The sequence below is a fragment of the Mobula hypostoma genome, chromosome 14, assembly GCF_963921235.1.
Source record: "Mobula hypostoma chromosome 14, sMobHyp1.1, whole genome shotgun sequence".
NCBI lineage: Eukaryota > Metazoa > Chordata > Chondrichthyes > Myliobatiformes > Myliobatidae > Mobula > Mobula hypostoma.
The window spans coordinates 76103233-76118590 of record NC_086110.1 but is presented as its reverse complement, the minus strand read 5'-3'; the positions used below and the strand labels follow the sequence as shown (position 1 = coordinate 76118590).

The window sequence follows — 15358 nt, the reverse complement described above, 5'->3', positions numbered from 1 at the left end:
AGGATGTTGCTGAGACTTGAGGACCCAAGTTATGGGGAAAGATTGAATAGTTTAGGACTTTAATTCCCAGAGTGCAGCAGAACTAGCAGAGATTTGATAATGGTTCTTAAAATTATGAGTATAGGTAGGGTAAATTCAAACAGGCTTTTTCCGTTGAGGTTGGGTGAGACTAGAACCAGAGGTCATGAGTTAAGGGTGAAAGGTGAAATATTTAAGGGGAACAAGAGGGGGATCTTCATTCAGGGTGGTGAGAGTGTGGAACGAGCTGCCAGCGGAAGTTGATGTGGGTTTATTTACAGCATTTAAGAGAAATTTGGATAGGCACGTGGATGGGAGGGATATGGTCTAGGTGCGGGTCGATGGGCTGAAGGGTTGTTTCTGTGCCGTAGTGCTCCATGTCAGTCGACGTTTCAGGCTGATACCCTTCATGTGGATCCTGGTAAAAGGATTCATGGTTCTTTGGATAAACATCGACGGTTTATTCCTGTCCATAGATGCTGCCTGACCTGCTGAGTTCCTCCAGTATTTTGTGTGGGTTGCCCAAGACCTCCAGCATCTGCAGAATCTCCTGTGTGTAGTGCCTATTTGGACCCGGTGATTACAAAGTGGAGTGGGATTTCTGAAGGGGTTCTTTGTTTTTTTTCCAGTATTCTGGCTTCCAGCAGACGGCAGACAAGTGTTTCGTGTGTGGTCATCTGATAATGGAGATGGTAAGGAACGTGATCACTTCCCAGGATGAACACTCTGGATAACAGGACTGTAGGGCTCTGTAGGCCAGGCAGGGGCGATTCGATTTTATTTTATGTATGTAGAGATGTAGCAAGAGACAGGCCCTTCGAGCGTCACCACCCAGCGGCCCACCGACTTAACCCAGCCTAATCACAGACAATTTATAATGACCAATAACCTGCTAACCTGTGCATTTTTGGGCTGTGGGAGGAAACCGGAGCACCTGGGGGAATCCCACACATTCCATGTGTACAAACTCCTTACAGAGGATGCCAGAATTGAACTCCCAACTCCAAGGTCCCAACCTGTAGTAGCGTTGCCCTAACCGCTATGCCACTGCGGTTCCCACAATGTATGTGGACCAGTGACAAAGGGAGTGTTTCCTGAGTCACGTTGAGGCTGGGCAGTGGAGAGCAGTGGGACAAGGGGAACCTGTGTGTGGTGGTGCTTCCCCCCCACCTCCCCTTCTCTTCTGTGTGCCGGGAAGTAGAGATCAATTGGAATTAGTGGGCAGCAAGGGGAGAGGAGGGGGTTGGGAGCTTGGGGAATTGTAGGGTGAGGAGAGGTATTCTGGAGCTTCCCATGCTGTGCGACGGTCTGACACTCCATGTTCTGTCCAGATCCTACAGGCACTGGGCAAGTCCTACCACCCAGGCTGTTTCCGCTGCGTGGTGTGTAACGAGTGTTTGGATGGTGTTCCCTTTACCGTTGATGTGGAAAATAACATCTACTGTGTCAAGGATTACCACACGTGAGACTCTTCCCTACCCTGGGACTCAGTGCTATGTGTCAGGGCCGTGTGTGTGTGTGTGTGTGTGTGTGTGTGTGTATATGCACGTACGCACACTCCTGTACCCAGTGTCTCTGAATGCGTGTCTGTTCCCAGTCAGTTGGTGGTCATAAAACATAGAACATAGAATAGTACAGCACATTACAGACCCTTCGGCCCACAATGTTGTGCCGACCCTCAAACCCTGCCTCCCATATAAGCCCCACCTTAAATTCCTCCATATACCCGTCTAGTAATCTCTCAAGCTTCACTAGTGTATCTGCCTCCACCACTGACTCAGGCAGTGCATTCCACGCACCAACCACACACTATGAGTAAAAAAACCTTCCTCTAATATCCCCCTTGAACTTCCCACCCCTTACCTTAAAGCCATGTCCTCTTGTATTGAGCAGTGGTGCCCTGAGGAAGAGGCGCTGGCTATCCACTCTATCTATTCCTCTTATTATCTTGTACACCTCTGTCATGTCTCCTCTCATTCTCCTTCTCTCCAAAGAGTAAAGCTCCAGCTCCCTTAATCTCTGCTCATAATGCATACTCTCTAAACCAGGCAGCATCCTGGTAAATCTCTGTAGTGACACTATCGAGCCTGTTCCCAGTCACTTGGTGGTCATGTAGTGACCCAATCGAGTCCAAACCAGAACAACCACAGGCCACTCGGTCCATCGTGCCTGTGCTGGCTCTTTGATCGAGGTTCACAATGGGTTTGGAAATTCACTTTTCCTTCATGATTGGGAGCAGTTTCACTAGAGGGGCTGCAATGGTTTGAAGAGGAGTTTCGCCCACCAACACCTTCTCGAGGGAGAGGTGGGGATGAGCTTTTGCATTGATGCTCAGACCTCACTCCCCGGCTGTTCCCTCTGACCCTGCTGGCACTTGTCCCGTTTGGAATATGGAGTGCGTGGTCTGTGATGTCCACATCTCTATCTCCCTCTGTCTTTGCCACCATAGGAGCAGATGGAGGCCATTTGTCCCATTGAGTCTGTTCTACCATTCTATCAGGCTGATTTATTATCCCTCTTACTTCCTTCTCCCCGTAACCTTTGACACCCTGACTGATCAATCTTTGCTTTAAATATTTTGGTCTCCATGGTCGTCTGTGGCAATGAATTCCACAGGTTTACCGCCCTCTCATAAAAGAAAGAAATTCCTCCTCATCTCTGTCTGAAATGGGCACCCTGTGGTCTGAGACACCCCACAGGAGGAAGCATCCTGTGAAGGGAAACATAGAATCAGGTGTAATATCTCTGGCGTACGTCATGAAACTTCTGCAGTCCACCGGAATGATTGATTTAAAAAATATATATATAAATTTCAGGAAGGTACGTGTGTGTTTCTATGTATTTTTTTCCCAAAAGGGAGCAAAACATTTTTACGAAATACTGAGATAATGTTCATTGTCCAGATGGCAGTTCGCTGCTTGGGAGTTTTGAGTTGGGGGTGGAGTGGGACTGTCGCCATCTCAGTGTCCACCATCTGTCTAATGTGCCGCAATTCTCTGCATCTACAGGGTGTTTGCCCCAAAGTGTGCATCCTGTGGGCACCCTATTCTCCCAGCACAGGTACGTGTATCCTCGTCTCATCCTCTTCCCCCTCTTGTCCGTGCATCTCGTCCCCTCCCTTGCCCTTACTATCCTGATATCTACACCCCCTGCCTTACGCACTGAGTTATTGTAGAAGAGCATGTTGTACAGTGGGTTCAGAATCAGATTTATTGTCTCTGTATCTACCATGAAATTTGTTTTGTGGAAGCAGTACAGTGCAGGACATTTTAAAAATATTACCCTAAATAGTGCAAAATGAGGGCGAAATAGGTAGTGTTGATGGACCATTCAGAAATCTGATGGCGGAGGGAAAGAAGCTTTCCTAAATCGTTGAGTGTTCCTGTACCTCAATGGTAGCAGTGAGAAGAAGATGTGTCTTGGGGATGACGGCCCTTAATGATGGCTGCTGCCTTGGGGCATTGCCTCTAAAAGATGCCCTTGATGGTGGGGAGGATTGTGCCTGTGATGAAGCTGGCTGGGTCTACGACTCTCGGCAGTGCTCCAAGTCTGTAAACCCTCGTGGTATTGTGTATTGGAGCCTCCGTATCAGGCTGTGATGCAACCAGTTCGAATACTCTTCATGAAATTTCAATAGGAATTTGTGAAAGTCATACCAAATGTCCTCAATCCCTGAGTCCGATACAGCTGCTGTCACAACAGTATCAATGTGTGGGACCCAGAGTAGATCTTCAGAGATGCTGACACCAGGAACTGAAACTGCTGTCCCTTTCCACTGCTGATCCCTCTGTGTGAACGGCTGTGTGTGTTCCCTCAACTTCCCCTTCTCAAAGCCCACAGTCAATTCCTCCGTCTTGCTGACGTTGAGTGTCAGGTGGTGGTTGTGACACCACTCTACCAGCTGATCTAACTCAGTCCTGTACGCCGCCTCGTGTTTGAAATTCCCTCTGTATCATTGGTGTCCTCAGAACTGGGGGAGGGGTTGTGGGTAGGTGGGTGGTGGCTGTTGGTGATGCATCAGCTGGGTTACCTCTGTGTGCCATTCACAGGGTTCGGAGGAGACGATCCGAGTGGTGTCGATGGACAAGGATTACCATGTGGAGTGTTACCACTGCGAGGTCAGTCCGCACGCTCCCTGCTGCTGGGGTGCTGAGGGTGGGGGAAGAGTCTGTTCTTGGTGGTAGGTATGGGAGAGGGGAGGTATCGCTGGGAATGGCCGATTTGCACAACCCTCACACCTTTCCCATTGTGTGGGGGCTGTGAGAGAGTGTGAGCTAAACAGTTTGGGGAGGGGCTTGTCTGGCCTATCACAGGGGGTGAGGCCTCAGCAATTGGTTCATTTTGCCTCCAGCCCCTCCGTTCACTCTACCTTCCGGTGGCCAGCCACCATCTGATGTGTCCCTAGCAGGACCAGAGTCACCCAATGGGGTCAGGGACAGAACTCGGTGTGAGGGAGAAGGGTTTTATCCTGGAGGACTGGGTTTAGTCCAGTGCTACTAGGATATTAGTCCTTGGAGAATGAGAGGAGGTTTGATGGAGGTGTACAAAATTATGATGCCTGCTGGCATTTTCTCTGAGGTTCGATGATAATAGAACCAGAGGTCATGAGTTAAGGGTGAAATGTGAAATGTTTAAGAGGAACATGAGGGGGAAATTAATCACTCAGAGGGTAGTGTGAGTGTGGATGGAGTTTGATTTCGATGTTTAAGAGAAATTTGGTTAAGTACATGGATGGGAGGGATTCGAGAGCACCATGGTCCATGTGCAGGTCAATGGGATGTGAGAGCACCATGGTCCATGTGCAGGTCAATGGGATTTGAGAGCACCATGGTCTATGTGCAGGTCAATGGTGTTTGAGAGCACCATGGTCCATGTGCAGGTCAATGGGGTTTGAGAGCACCATGGTCCATGTGCAGGTCAATGGTGTTTGAGAGCACCATGGTCCATGTGCAGGTCAATGGTGTTTGAGAGCACCATGGTCCATGTGCAGGTCAATGGTGTTGGAGAGCACCATGGTCCATGTGCAGGTCAATGGGATGTGAGAGCACCATGGTCCATGTGCAGGTCAATGGTGTTTGAGAGCACCATGGTCCATGTGCAGGTCAATGGTGTTTGAGAGCACCATGGTCCATGTGCAGGTCAATGGTGTTTGAGAGCACCATGGTCCATGTGCAGGTCAATGGTGTTTGAGAGCACCATGGTCCATGTGCAGGTCAATGGGATGTGAGAGCACCATGGTCCATGTGCAGGTCAATGGGATGTGAGAGCACCATGGTCCATGTGCAGGTCAATGGGGTTTGAGAGCACCATGGTCCATGTGCAGGTCAATGGTGTTTGAGAGCCCCATGGTCCATGTGCGGGTCAATGGTGTTTGAGAGCACCATGGTCCATGTGCAGGTCAATGGTGTTGGAGAGCACCATGGTCCATGTGCAGGTCAATGGGATGAGAGAGCACCATGGTCCATGTGCAGGTCAATGGTGTTTGAGAGCACCATGGTCCATGTGCAGGTCAATGGTGTTTGAGAGCACCATGGTCCATGTGCAGGTCAATGGTGTTGGAGAGCACCATGGTCCATGTGCAGGTCAATGGGATGTGAGAGCACCATGGTCCATGTGCAGGTCAATGGTGTTTGAGAGCACCATGGTCCATGTGCAGGTCAATGGTGTTTGAGAGCACCATGGTCCATGTGCAGGTCAATGGTGTTTGAGAGCACCATGGTCCATGTGCAGGTCAATGGGATGTGAGAGCACCATGGTCCATGTGCAGGTCAATGGTGTTGGTGAGCACCATGGTCCATGTGCAGGTCAATGGTGTTGGAGAGCATCATGGTCCATGTGCAGGTCAATGGGATGTGAGAGCACCATGGTCCATGTGCAGGTCAATGGTGTTTGAGAGCACCATGGTCCATGTGCAGGTCAATGGTGTTTGAGAGCACCATGGTCCATGTGCAGGTCAATGGGGTTTGAGAGCACCATGGTCCATGTGCAGGTCAATGGTGTTTGAGAGCACCATGGTCCATGTGCAGGTCAATGGTGTTTGAGAGCACCATGGTCCATGTGCAGGTCAATGGGATGTGAGAGCACCATGGTCCATGTGCAGGTCAGTGGGATGTGAGAGCACCATGGTCCATGTGCAGGTCAGTGGGATGTGAGAGCACCATGGTCCATGTGCAGGTCAATGGGGTTTGAGAGCACCATGGTCCATGTGCAGGTCAATGGGGTTTGAGAGCACCATGGTCCACGTGCAGGTCAATGGTTTTTGAGAGCACCATGGTCCACGTACAGGTCAATGGGGTTTGAGAGCATCATGGTCCACGTGCAGGTCAATGGGGTTTGAGAGCACCATGGTCCACGTGCAGATCAATGGGGTTTGAGAGCACCATGGTCCACGTGCAGGTCAATGGTGTTTGAGAGCACCATGGTCCACGTGCAGGTCAATGGTGTTTGAGAGCACCATGGTCCATGTGCAGGTCAATGGTGTTTGAGAGCACCATGGTCCATGTGCAGGTCAATGGGATGTGAGAGCACCATGGTCCATGTGCAGGTCAATGGGATGTGAGAGCACCATGGTCCATGTGCAGGTCAATGGGGTTTGAGAGCACCATGGTCCATGTGCAGGTCAATGGTGTTTGAGAGCACCATGGTCCATGTGCGGGTCAATGGTGTTTGAGAGCACCATGGTCCATGTGCAGGTCAATGGTGTTGGAGAGCACCATGGTCCATGTGCAGGTCAATGGGATGTGAGAGCACCATGGTCCATGTGCAGGTCAATGGTGTTTGAGAGCACCATGGTCCATGTGCAGGTCAATGGTGTTTGAGAGCACCATGGTCCATGTGCAGGTCAATGGTGTTTGAGAGCACCATGGTCCATGTGCAGGTCAATGGGATGTGAGAGCACCATGGTCCATGTGCAGGTCAATGGTGTTGGAGAGCACCATGGTCCATGTGCAGGTCAATGGTGTTGGAGAGCACCATGGTCCATGTGCAGGTCAATGGGATGTGAGAGCACCATGGTCCATGTGCAGGTCAATGGTGTTTGAGAGCACCATGGTCCATGTGCAGGTCAATGGTGTTTGAGAGCACCATGGTCCATGTGCAGGTCAATGGGGTTTGAGAGCACCATGGTCCATGTGCAGGTCAATGGTGTTTGAGAGCACCATGGTCCATGTGCAGGTCAATGGTGTTTGAGAGCACCATGGTCCATGTGCAGGTCAATGGGATGTGAGAGCACCATGGTCCATGTGCAGGTCAGTGGGATGTGAGAGCACCATGGTCCATGTGCAGGTCAGTGGGATGTGAGAGCACCATGGTCCATGTGCAGGTCAATGGGGTTTGAGAGCACCATGGTCCATGTGCAGGTCAATGGGGTTTGAGAGCACCATGGTCCATGTGCAGGTCAATGGTTTTTGAGAGCACCATGGTCCACGTGCAGGTCAATGGGGTTTGAGAGCACCATGGTCCATGTGCAGGTCAATGGGGTTTGAGAGCACCATGGTCCATGTGCAGGTCAATGGGATGTGAGAGCACCATGGTCCATGTACAAGTCAATGGTGTTTGAGAGCACCATGGTCCATGTGCAGGTCAATGGGATTAGGCAGGTTAATGGTTCGGCACTGTGCCATAGTGCTCTACGACTACTGATTTTACCTTTCCTCTCTCCTCCCACCCACCCAGCATCTCTCTCCCTATGGAGACCAGCCAGGGTGTTCTTCGGGAGACCAAATATAAGGGGAAGAATGCTGTTAATGGCAGGACCTGCAGGAGCAGTGATGAGTAGAATGGTCCAAGCTTCCCGAAAGTGGCTACACGGGGTGGTCACCTTAGCTCAGAAGATGAGGGAGGGATTCATTAAAAGCTATTAAATATTGAATGACCTAGACGGAGTGGATGTGAAGAGGATGCTTTCTTTTGTGGAGTTTAGCACCAAAGGGCACGGCGTCATGATAGAGGAATGTTCATTCCTCAACATAAAGAAATGAAATTCCTTTAGCTTGGAGTAGTGAATCTGTGGATTTAATTCACCATCACTCCACCCTTCAAGAAGGGAGGGAGCAGAAGAAAGGAAATTGTATGCTAGTTAGCCTGACTTCAGTGGTTGGGAAGATGTTGGAGTTCATTATTAAGGATGAGGTTTAAGAGTACTTGGAGGCACATGCCAGATGAGTAGGCTAATGTCAGAATGGTTCTCTAGAAGGGGAGTCTAGGACCACAGGGCACGGCCTCAGAGTAGAGGGATGAGGAGAGGATGTTTCCTGCAGTGGAGAGTCTTAAGGTCAGAGGACACAGCCTCATAGTAGAGGGACGAGGAGAGGATGTTTCCTATGGTGGGGAGTCTAGGATCAGAGGGCACAGCCTCAATAGAGGGACTCCAATTAGAACAGAGATGAGGAGGAATTTTTTTAGCCAAAGGGTGTTAAATCTGTGGAACTGATTGTCACGGATGGCTATGGAGGCCAAGTGATTGATAGGTTGATAGTTTCTTGATCAGTCAGGGTGTCAAAGGGTACAGGGAGAAGGCAGGAGAATGGGGCTGAGAAGGGTAATAAATAAGCCATGCTGGAATAGCACAATGGACTGAATGGCCTAATTCTGCTCCCATGTCTTGTGACATGCTTGCCTTTTTTAGACCATGAGGTATAGTTGCAGAATTGGGCCAGTTGGCCCAGCGAGTCTCCTCCGCAATTCAATCATGGCTGATCCTCCTCGGCCCGCTCCCCAGCTTTCTCCCCGTAACCTTTCATGCCCTGTCCAATCAAGGTATCCAGTCCAAAAGTCAGGAAGTTACATTGCAGCTTTACAAAAAAACAGTTGGGTCACATCTGAGGTATTGCACACAGTTGTGGTCACCCCATTATGGAAAGGATGTTGAGGGTGATGAAGGGTCTCGGCTCGAAACGTCAACTGTACCTCTTCCTATAGACGCTGTCTGGCCTGCTGTGTTCATCAGCATTTTGTGTGTGTTATCAGGATGCTGCCTGGTTTAGAGGGCATGTGCTATCACAAGAGGCTGGATAAACTTGGGTTGTTTTATCTGGAGCACTGGAGGCTGAGGGGAGATCTGATACAAGTTTATAAGATTGTGAGAGGCACAGATAGAGCAGACAGTTTTCTTTTTTCCTCAGTAAAGAAATGTCAAATACTGCAGGACATGCATTTATAGTGAGAGGGGATATTTTGGAGATGATTTGGCAAGGTTTGTTTTACAGAGCTGTGGATGCCTGAAATATGCTGTCAGGGATGTTGGTGCAGACAGATAAATAGAGGCTGTCGGGTACGTGCATCTATGTATAGGGAATGGACGGACACAGACTGGGGACAGGGATGGGAGGAATACTGTTCAATTTGGTATCACACTCAGTTCAGATGTTATGGGTCTGTGCCGGTGTGTGTGTGTCTGTCTTCTCCCTGTGACCTCGTGGATCCCAACAATGTGTGGAAGGGGTTAATGAGGTAATCCGTTTCTGTGTATCATCACATGAGTGTGTGGATGAAGGGTCGACTCTTTGTTGATGGGGAGGTGTTGAGAGCATGACTAAGTTAGGGAGAGTAGAAATGGGATTATTGCGGGCATCGGTAGGCAGTGCAGTATTTTTGGGGTGCCACAGTTGTGTAGCTGTTAGGGCAATGCTGTTACAGCTGGGGATGTCAGGGTTCAGTCCATCTGTAAGAAGTTTCTCGTCCTTCCTGTCAGAATGTGAGTCTCCTCTGGGTGCTGCGGTTTCTTCCACAGTGGAAAGTGAAGCTAATTGGTGGAGTAACTGGTCGCTGTAAGTTGCCCTGTGACTAGGCTAGGCTTAGCCTGGTGGGATGCTGGGCAATGCAGCTCGTTGAGTGAAAGGCTGTAAATACATAACCTCTTTGTTGTCTCTCTCCCCAGGACTGTGGCCTCCAGCTGAACGACGAGGAAACCCGCCGCTGTTACCCCCTGGAGGGGCATCTTCTGTGCCACAGTTGTCACATCCGCCGGATTAACGTCCCCCTACCCGCACATTCAGCGCCCAACTACCAGCTGCATGTTACCGAGCTGTAACTGGAGTCTGCAAACCTCCCCCATGCTGACCAGAAAGGACGCTCCTCTGGGTTGGCCTTGCTGTTGCAACCACGCCCGAGCACCTTCATCACCGAGGAGCACAGTACCAAGCCCGGGTTGACAGACAGACCTTGGACGATTTACAGCATCTGGCACTGTGGTAATCTGGCCTTTGAGATCCCCTGCAGCGGGATGTCGGCCAGACAGCGGCTTCCCTCTGGTGGGATGTCCGCCAGTCAGTGTTCCTGCTCGCTGGGGGGCCTGCTGAGCAACAGCTCGATGCGGCTTCGCCGTGTTCTCAGCTCTCAGTAACCGGGTTGCAGATTCCTGACCGAGGGCCTGCGTAATCCCACACCTCCTGAGTGACCAAAGCCCTGGTTGTCCCCCTCCCCCGAGAGGGTGGGTATCAGGGAGAGACTCGAACTGGGCCTTCTGTGTTTGTTCTGCAAAGCTGGGAACCGGAACGCAGCCACTGCTGTGGGGAGCCTCTGCACTTATCAATGTTCTGGCTACGGTCTGATTAACCCTTGCTGTACAGGTCACTACACACACAGACTATGCAAGCAATCACAATTGTTTTATATAAAACTGCTCATCAGTGGTATTGTACAGTGGGCCCAACTTCATAATTTTGTAATAGTTTTTTTAAAGTGTACGTTTTAATTTTCTAATTGGATGATTTGGTATATTTTCTGTACCGATCATTGGATGCGGGCTCCCAGCTCATTAACCCTGTCTCCTGCACCAGTCCCCACCATAGCACCATGGTGGGCTGAAGGCAGTGTACTGTGCCATACTGTTCTGTATTCTGTTGTGTCTCGTTGCTGGGTTGACTTTGTGATCGTTCTCCGTTTTCCAGAGGAGCAAAGCCTGTTACCAACAGGAATGTTATTCCCAGTCACTGAGGATTCAGTATGTGCCCACAATCAGTCATTGGATGGGAGGTTGAGAGCTGTTGGGAAATGGTCACACCCACTCCTGCTGGAAGTCTCAAACCTCCAGGCACTTTTATTTATTCTCCCTTTCTCCTCAACTGTCCCCTGTCACCCGCCAGCCCCATCCTCCCTCCTCCCCCAGCCCTGCTGCCCACTGACTGCTCTTCCTGTCGCTTTGATCCCGGACCCTGAACCTGCTCAGAATTGTTGCATTATCACTTTTATTTTTCTTAAGCTCATCACCCCAGCTGGGGCAAAGGCCCCAGACAGCAGCTCTCCTGGGCCAGGCTTTCACCTTGTCCCCAGGTGTAGCCCATCCTTCCTCTCCATGGGATGGGGTCTTTGGAGCCTCTGTTGCTGTGGGTTTTTATGGGATGGGGTTGCTCCAACTTTCACAGCCGTGCTTGGGACCATCCGTGGCGGAGTCACCAGTGGCTGATGTGGTGTGAAATGATTCCAATTCCGTTTTATTTGTTACACGTACATCGAAATATACCGTGGATTGCGTTAATGACCAACGCAGACCGAGGAAGTGTAACCGGACATTCTGGCAGGAACCGTGTTTTGGCCCACCAACACCAACAAAAATAGAACGAGCCCTTGTCCAACCCCAGGACAGGTTGACTCCTCTTGTCACTGGACCCTCAGACTCGCCGCTTTCAGGCCTCTGAACTACACCAGGACTTTGGGACTCTGACCTTCAGACATTGACACCAGACTCAAACTGACCTCCGACCCCGGGACTCACCGACCTGGCTGGGAGGGCAGCGGTAAACATCCCTCAGGCCTTCTGGCCACATGGGCTGCCTGCCCAGATGTGGTGTTTGGCAGCGGGACAGTGCAAAGTTCTTGCTCCTTTCCCCGTGACAAGATGGCCTCCTGCCATTGCTGGTTCTGCCCTCTGTGGGATTCCTTCATCCTCTACAACCCAGCCATGGATGCTCCTCGCCTGTCTCTGCAGGCAAGGTCCAGCCTCCTGCTTCCATGCATTGGCTGGATTCTTGCAAACCACTCCACCCTCCAGGATTCTGCGCAGCTCCAGCACAGAGCCAGCAGGAGTTGGCACAGAACGGAGGAATGCTGAGGTGAAGTTTTGCCCAGAACTGGGCTGTTCTTTTCTCCAGCCCAGAAACCACCCCCCAGCTGGTGTTGGGGATTGCTGTGGGACTGAGACGGGAGATGTAGAGTTATTTATCTTAAAAGTAAAGCCACATAATATCAACCTAAATTATTAAACCTGTAAATGTTGAAGGTCACTTAACCTTAGATATAATCTGCCTTTTTTCCAAAAATAAAGTTTTTTTTTGTAAGTTAACTCTGACCTTGTCTTTGCTACTTCGTCAGTTTTACTAGTTTTTCTTTGTCGACGCATTGCCGACCTCCACTTACCGGCCATCAAGGGAATGTTTAGAGAAAGGTGCTGGAAAAGGGCCAGTAACATCGTGAACGATCCCACCCACACTGCTGAAGAACTGTTTTGTCTTCCTCCGTCAGGGAGGAGGAGGAGGCGATGTAGCATCCACACCAGGACCACCAGGTTGGAAAAAGGGGTTGTGATGGGTGATTTTAACTGTACTAATATTGACTGGCATCTTCCTAGAGCAAGGGGTTTAGATGGGGTGGAGTTTGTTAGGTGTGTTTAGGAAGGTTTCCTGATGCAATGTGCCAACTAGAGGAGAGGCTGTACTTGATCTGGTATTGTGGGGAGACCGGAACTGCACGCAATACTCCACTTGTGGCCCAACTAGAGTTTTATAAAGTTGCAACATAACCTCCAGACCTTTGAACTCAGTGCCTGGACTAATAAGCGCAAGAATGCCGTAAGCCGTAAACCACCCTATCAACTTGTGTTACCACTTTCAGAGAGCTATGAACTTGGACCCCAAGTTCTCTCTACTCAGCAATACTGTTAAGGGTTTTGTCCTTAACCGTGTATTGTCTCTTTACTTTTACCCTACCAAGATGCAACACCTCACCTGTTTATCTGGGTTAAACTTCAGGAGTGAGAGATACCATCTCATTGAGTGGTGTCACTGCAACAACTTCACTCAATGTCAGTAAGACCGAAGATATGATTGCGGATCAGAAGTGGAGAGAGTGAGCAATTTCAAGTTCCTGGGTGTCAGTATCTCTGAGGACCTAACCTGGACCCAACGTATCGATGCAGCTACAAGGAAGGCAAGACAGCGGCTATATTTCATTAGGAGTTTAAGGAGATCTGGTATGTTATCAAAGGCACTTGCAAATTTCTACAGCTGTATCCCAGAGAGCATTTTAACTGGGTATTTTGTATTTTGTACTGCCTGGCATGGGGTGGGGGGGGGGGGTGGAGAGCTGAAGCTACTACACAGGAACAGGAACGAAATAAGTTGCAGAGAGTTGTAAGTTAGCTCCATCATGGGCACTAGCCTCTGTAGCATCCAGGGCATCTTCAAGGAGCAATCCTCAAAAAGGTGGTTTCTATCACTAAGGACATTCCCTGTTAACATTAGTGAGGAGGTACAGGAGTCTGAAGACACCCAACAATTTAGGAACAGCTTCTTCCCTTGCCATCCGATTTCTGCATGGACATTGAAGCCATGAACACTACATCAGTACTGTACTTTTTAATTTCTATTTTTGCATACTTAATTTAGCTACTGTACTGTAATTCACAGGTTTTTTTTCTCTATTTTGTGTTTTGTATTGCTGTTGCATAACAACAAATGTCACGACATAGGCCAGTGATATTAAACCCAAGTCTGGTTCTGAACCACCTGTCTCGATGAAGCCTGTTGAGCCAAAGCCTCCCTCTCTAACCCTAGTCCACTTGAACAATAGCCACTTTGCTTTTTTTTTTATTGACTCAAATAAAACTTACCCCAACGAGACTGCCAAAAAAAGAGATCTCCCAGTGGCCACCCTCCCTTTTAATAACACTTCCCATTCCCATTCTGACATGTGACTCCATGGCCTCCTCTACTATGGTGATGAGGCTACGTTCAGGTTGGAGGAGCAACACGTTATATTCCTTCTGCATAGCCTCCGATCTAATGCCATGAACATCCATTTCTTGAACTTAAGGTAATTTCCCCCCCCCTCCCCGTCATCGTCAGCATTCCCCATTCCTTATTCTCTCAATCACCTTATCTCCTCATCTCCCTCTTTTGCTCCTCTCCCTTTTCTTTCTTCCATGGCCTCTGCTCTCTCCTATCAGATTTCCTTTTCTCCAGACCTGTATCATTTTCACCAATCCACTTCTCAGCTCTTTACCTCAATCCCCCCCCCCACCATTCACCTGTCACGTTGTGGTTTTTCCACCCCTCTCTCCCCCCCCCCCACTTCCTTTCTTTGACTGCTCGTCTTTTTTTTTCCAGTCTTGCTGAAGGATCTCGGCCCGAAACGTCGACTGTACTCTTTTCTATAGATGCTGTCTGGCACGTTTGTGTGTGTTGCTGGGATTTCCAGCTCTGCAGATTTCCTCCTCGTTGCGGTTTCGAACCGGTCCCCGCCCTGCAATGTCGTCGCTCTCCTCTCGCTATTTCAAAGGCATGCACAGCAGTGTCACCGATCGCACACACGGGGGCAGCACTGCGCTAATCCGGATCCGGAGACGGCGGCTGCAGTCGGCCCCTCCAAACCGAGAGGCGAGGAGGGGGCCGACGGAGTTGCCCCAGAATGAAGCTTATTCTGGTACGGAAAGACCAAAGCCCTGGAACAGAAAATCTTAACACACAGTAGTGGATGTGGCCCAATCCATCGGGTAAAACCCGCCCCACCACTCAGCGTGGAGTGCTGTCGCAGGAAAGCAGCATCCATCATCAGGGACCCCCAGCATCCGGGTCGTGCTCTCTTCTCGCTGCTGCCTTCAGGAAGGAGGTACAGGAGCCTCAGGACCCACACCACCAGATTCAGGAACAGTTAGTACCCCTCAACCATCAGGAAGGAGGTACAGGAGCCTCAGGACCCGCACCACCAGGTTCAGGAACAGTTAGTACCCCTCAACCATCAGGAAGGAGGTACAGGAGCCTCAGGACCCGCACCACCAGGTTCAGGAACAGTTAGTACCCCTCAACCATCAGGAAGGAGGTACAGGAGCCTCAGGACCCACACCACCAGATTCAGGAACAGTTAGTACCCCTCAACCATCAGGAAGGAGGTACAGGAGCCTCAGGACCCGCACCACCAGGTTCAGGAACAGTTAGTACCCCTCAACCATCAGGAAGGAGGTACAGGAGCCTCAGGACCCACACCACCGGGTTCAGGAAGAATTATTAACCCTCAACCATCAGACTCTTCATTCAACTTCACTCACCCCAACGCTGAATTGTCTGCACAACCTATGGACTCCCTTTCAAAGACTCTTCATCTCATGTTCTCGATGTTTATTAATATT

The 15358-nt window shown here is 50.0% G+C and overlaps 1 protein-coding gene across 1 annotated transcript in view; it reads left to right on the top strand.

Annotated features, from left to right (window-relative positions):
- wtip (WT1 interacting protein) overlaps positions 1–13196 on the top strand; it is a 49674-nt gene extending 36478 nt beyond the window's left edge. The window contains exons 4-8 of the mRNA XM_063067256.1: positions 648–710; positions 1350–1480; positions 3027–3078; positions 4068–4136; positions 9896–13196. Of these exons, the coding sequence (XP_062923326.1) occupies positions 648–710; positions 1350–1480; positions 3027–3078; positions 4068–4136; positions 9896–10048 (468 nt within the window). The 3' untranslated portion in view covers positions 10049–13196. The remainder of the gene's footprint in view (positions 1–647; positions 711–1349; positions 1481–3026; positions 3079–4067; positions 4137–9895) is intronic.
- Positions 13197–15358: the final 2162 nt, after the last annotated feature.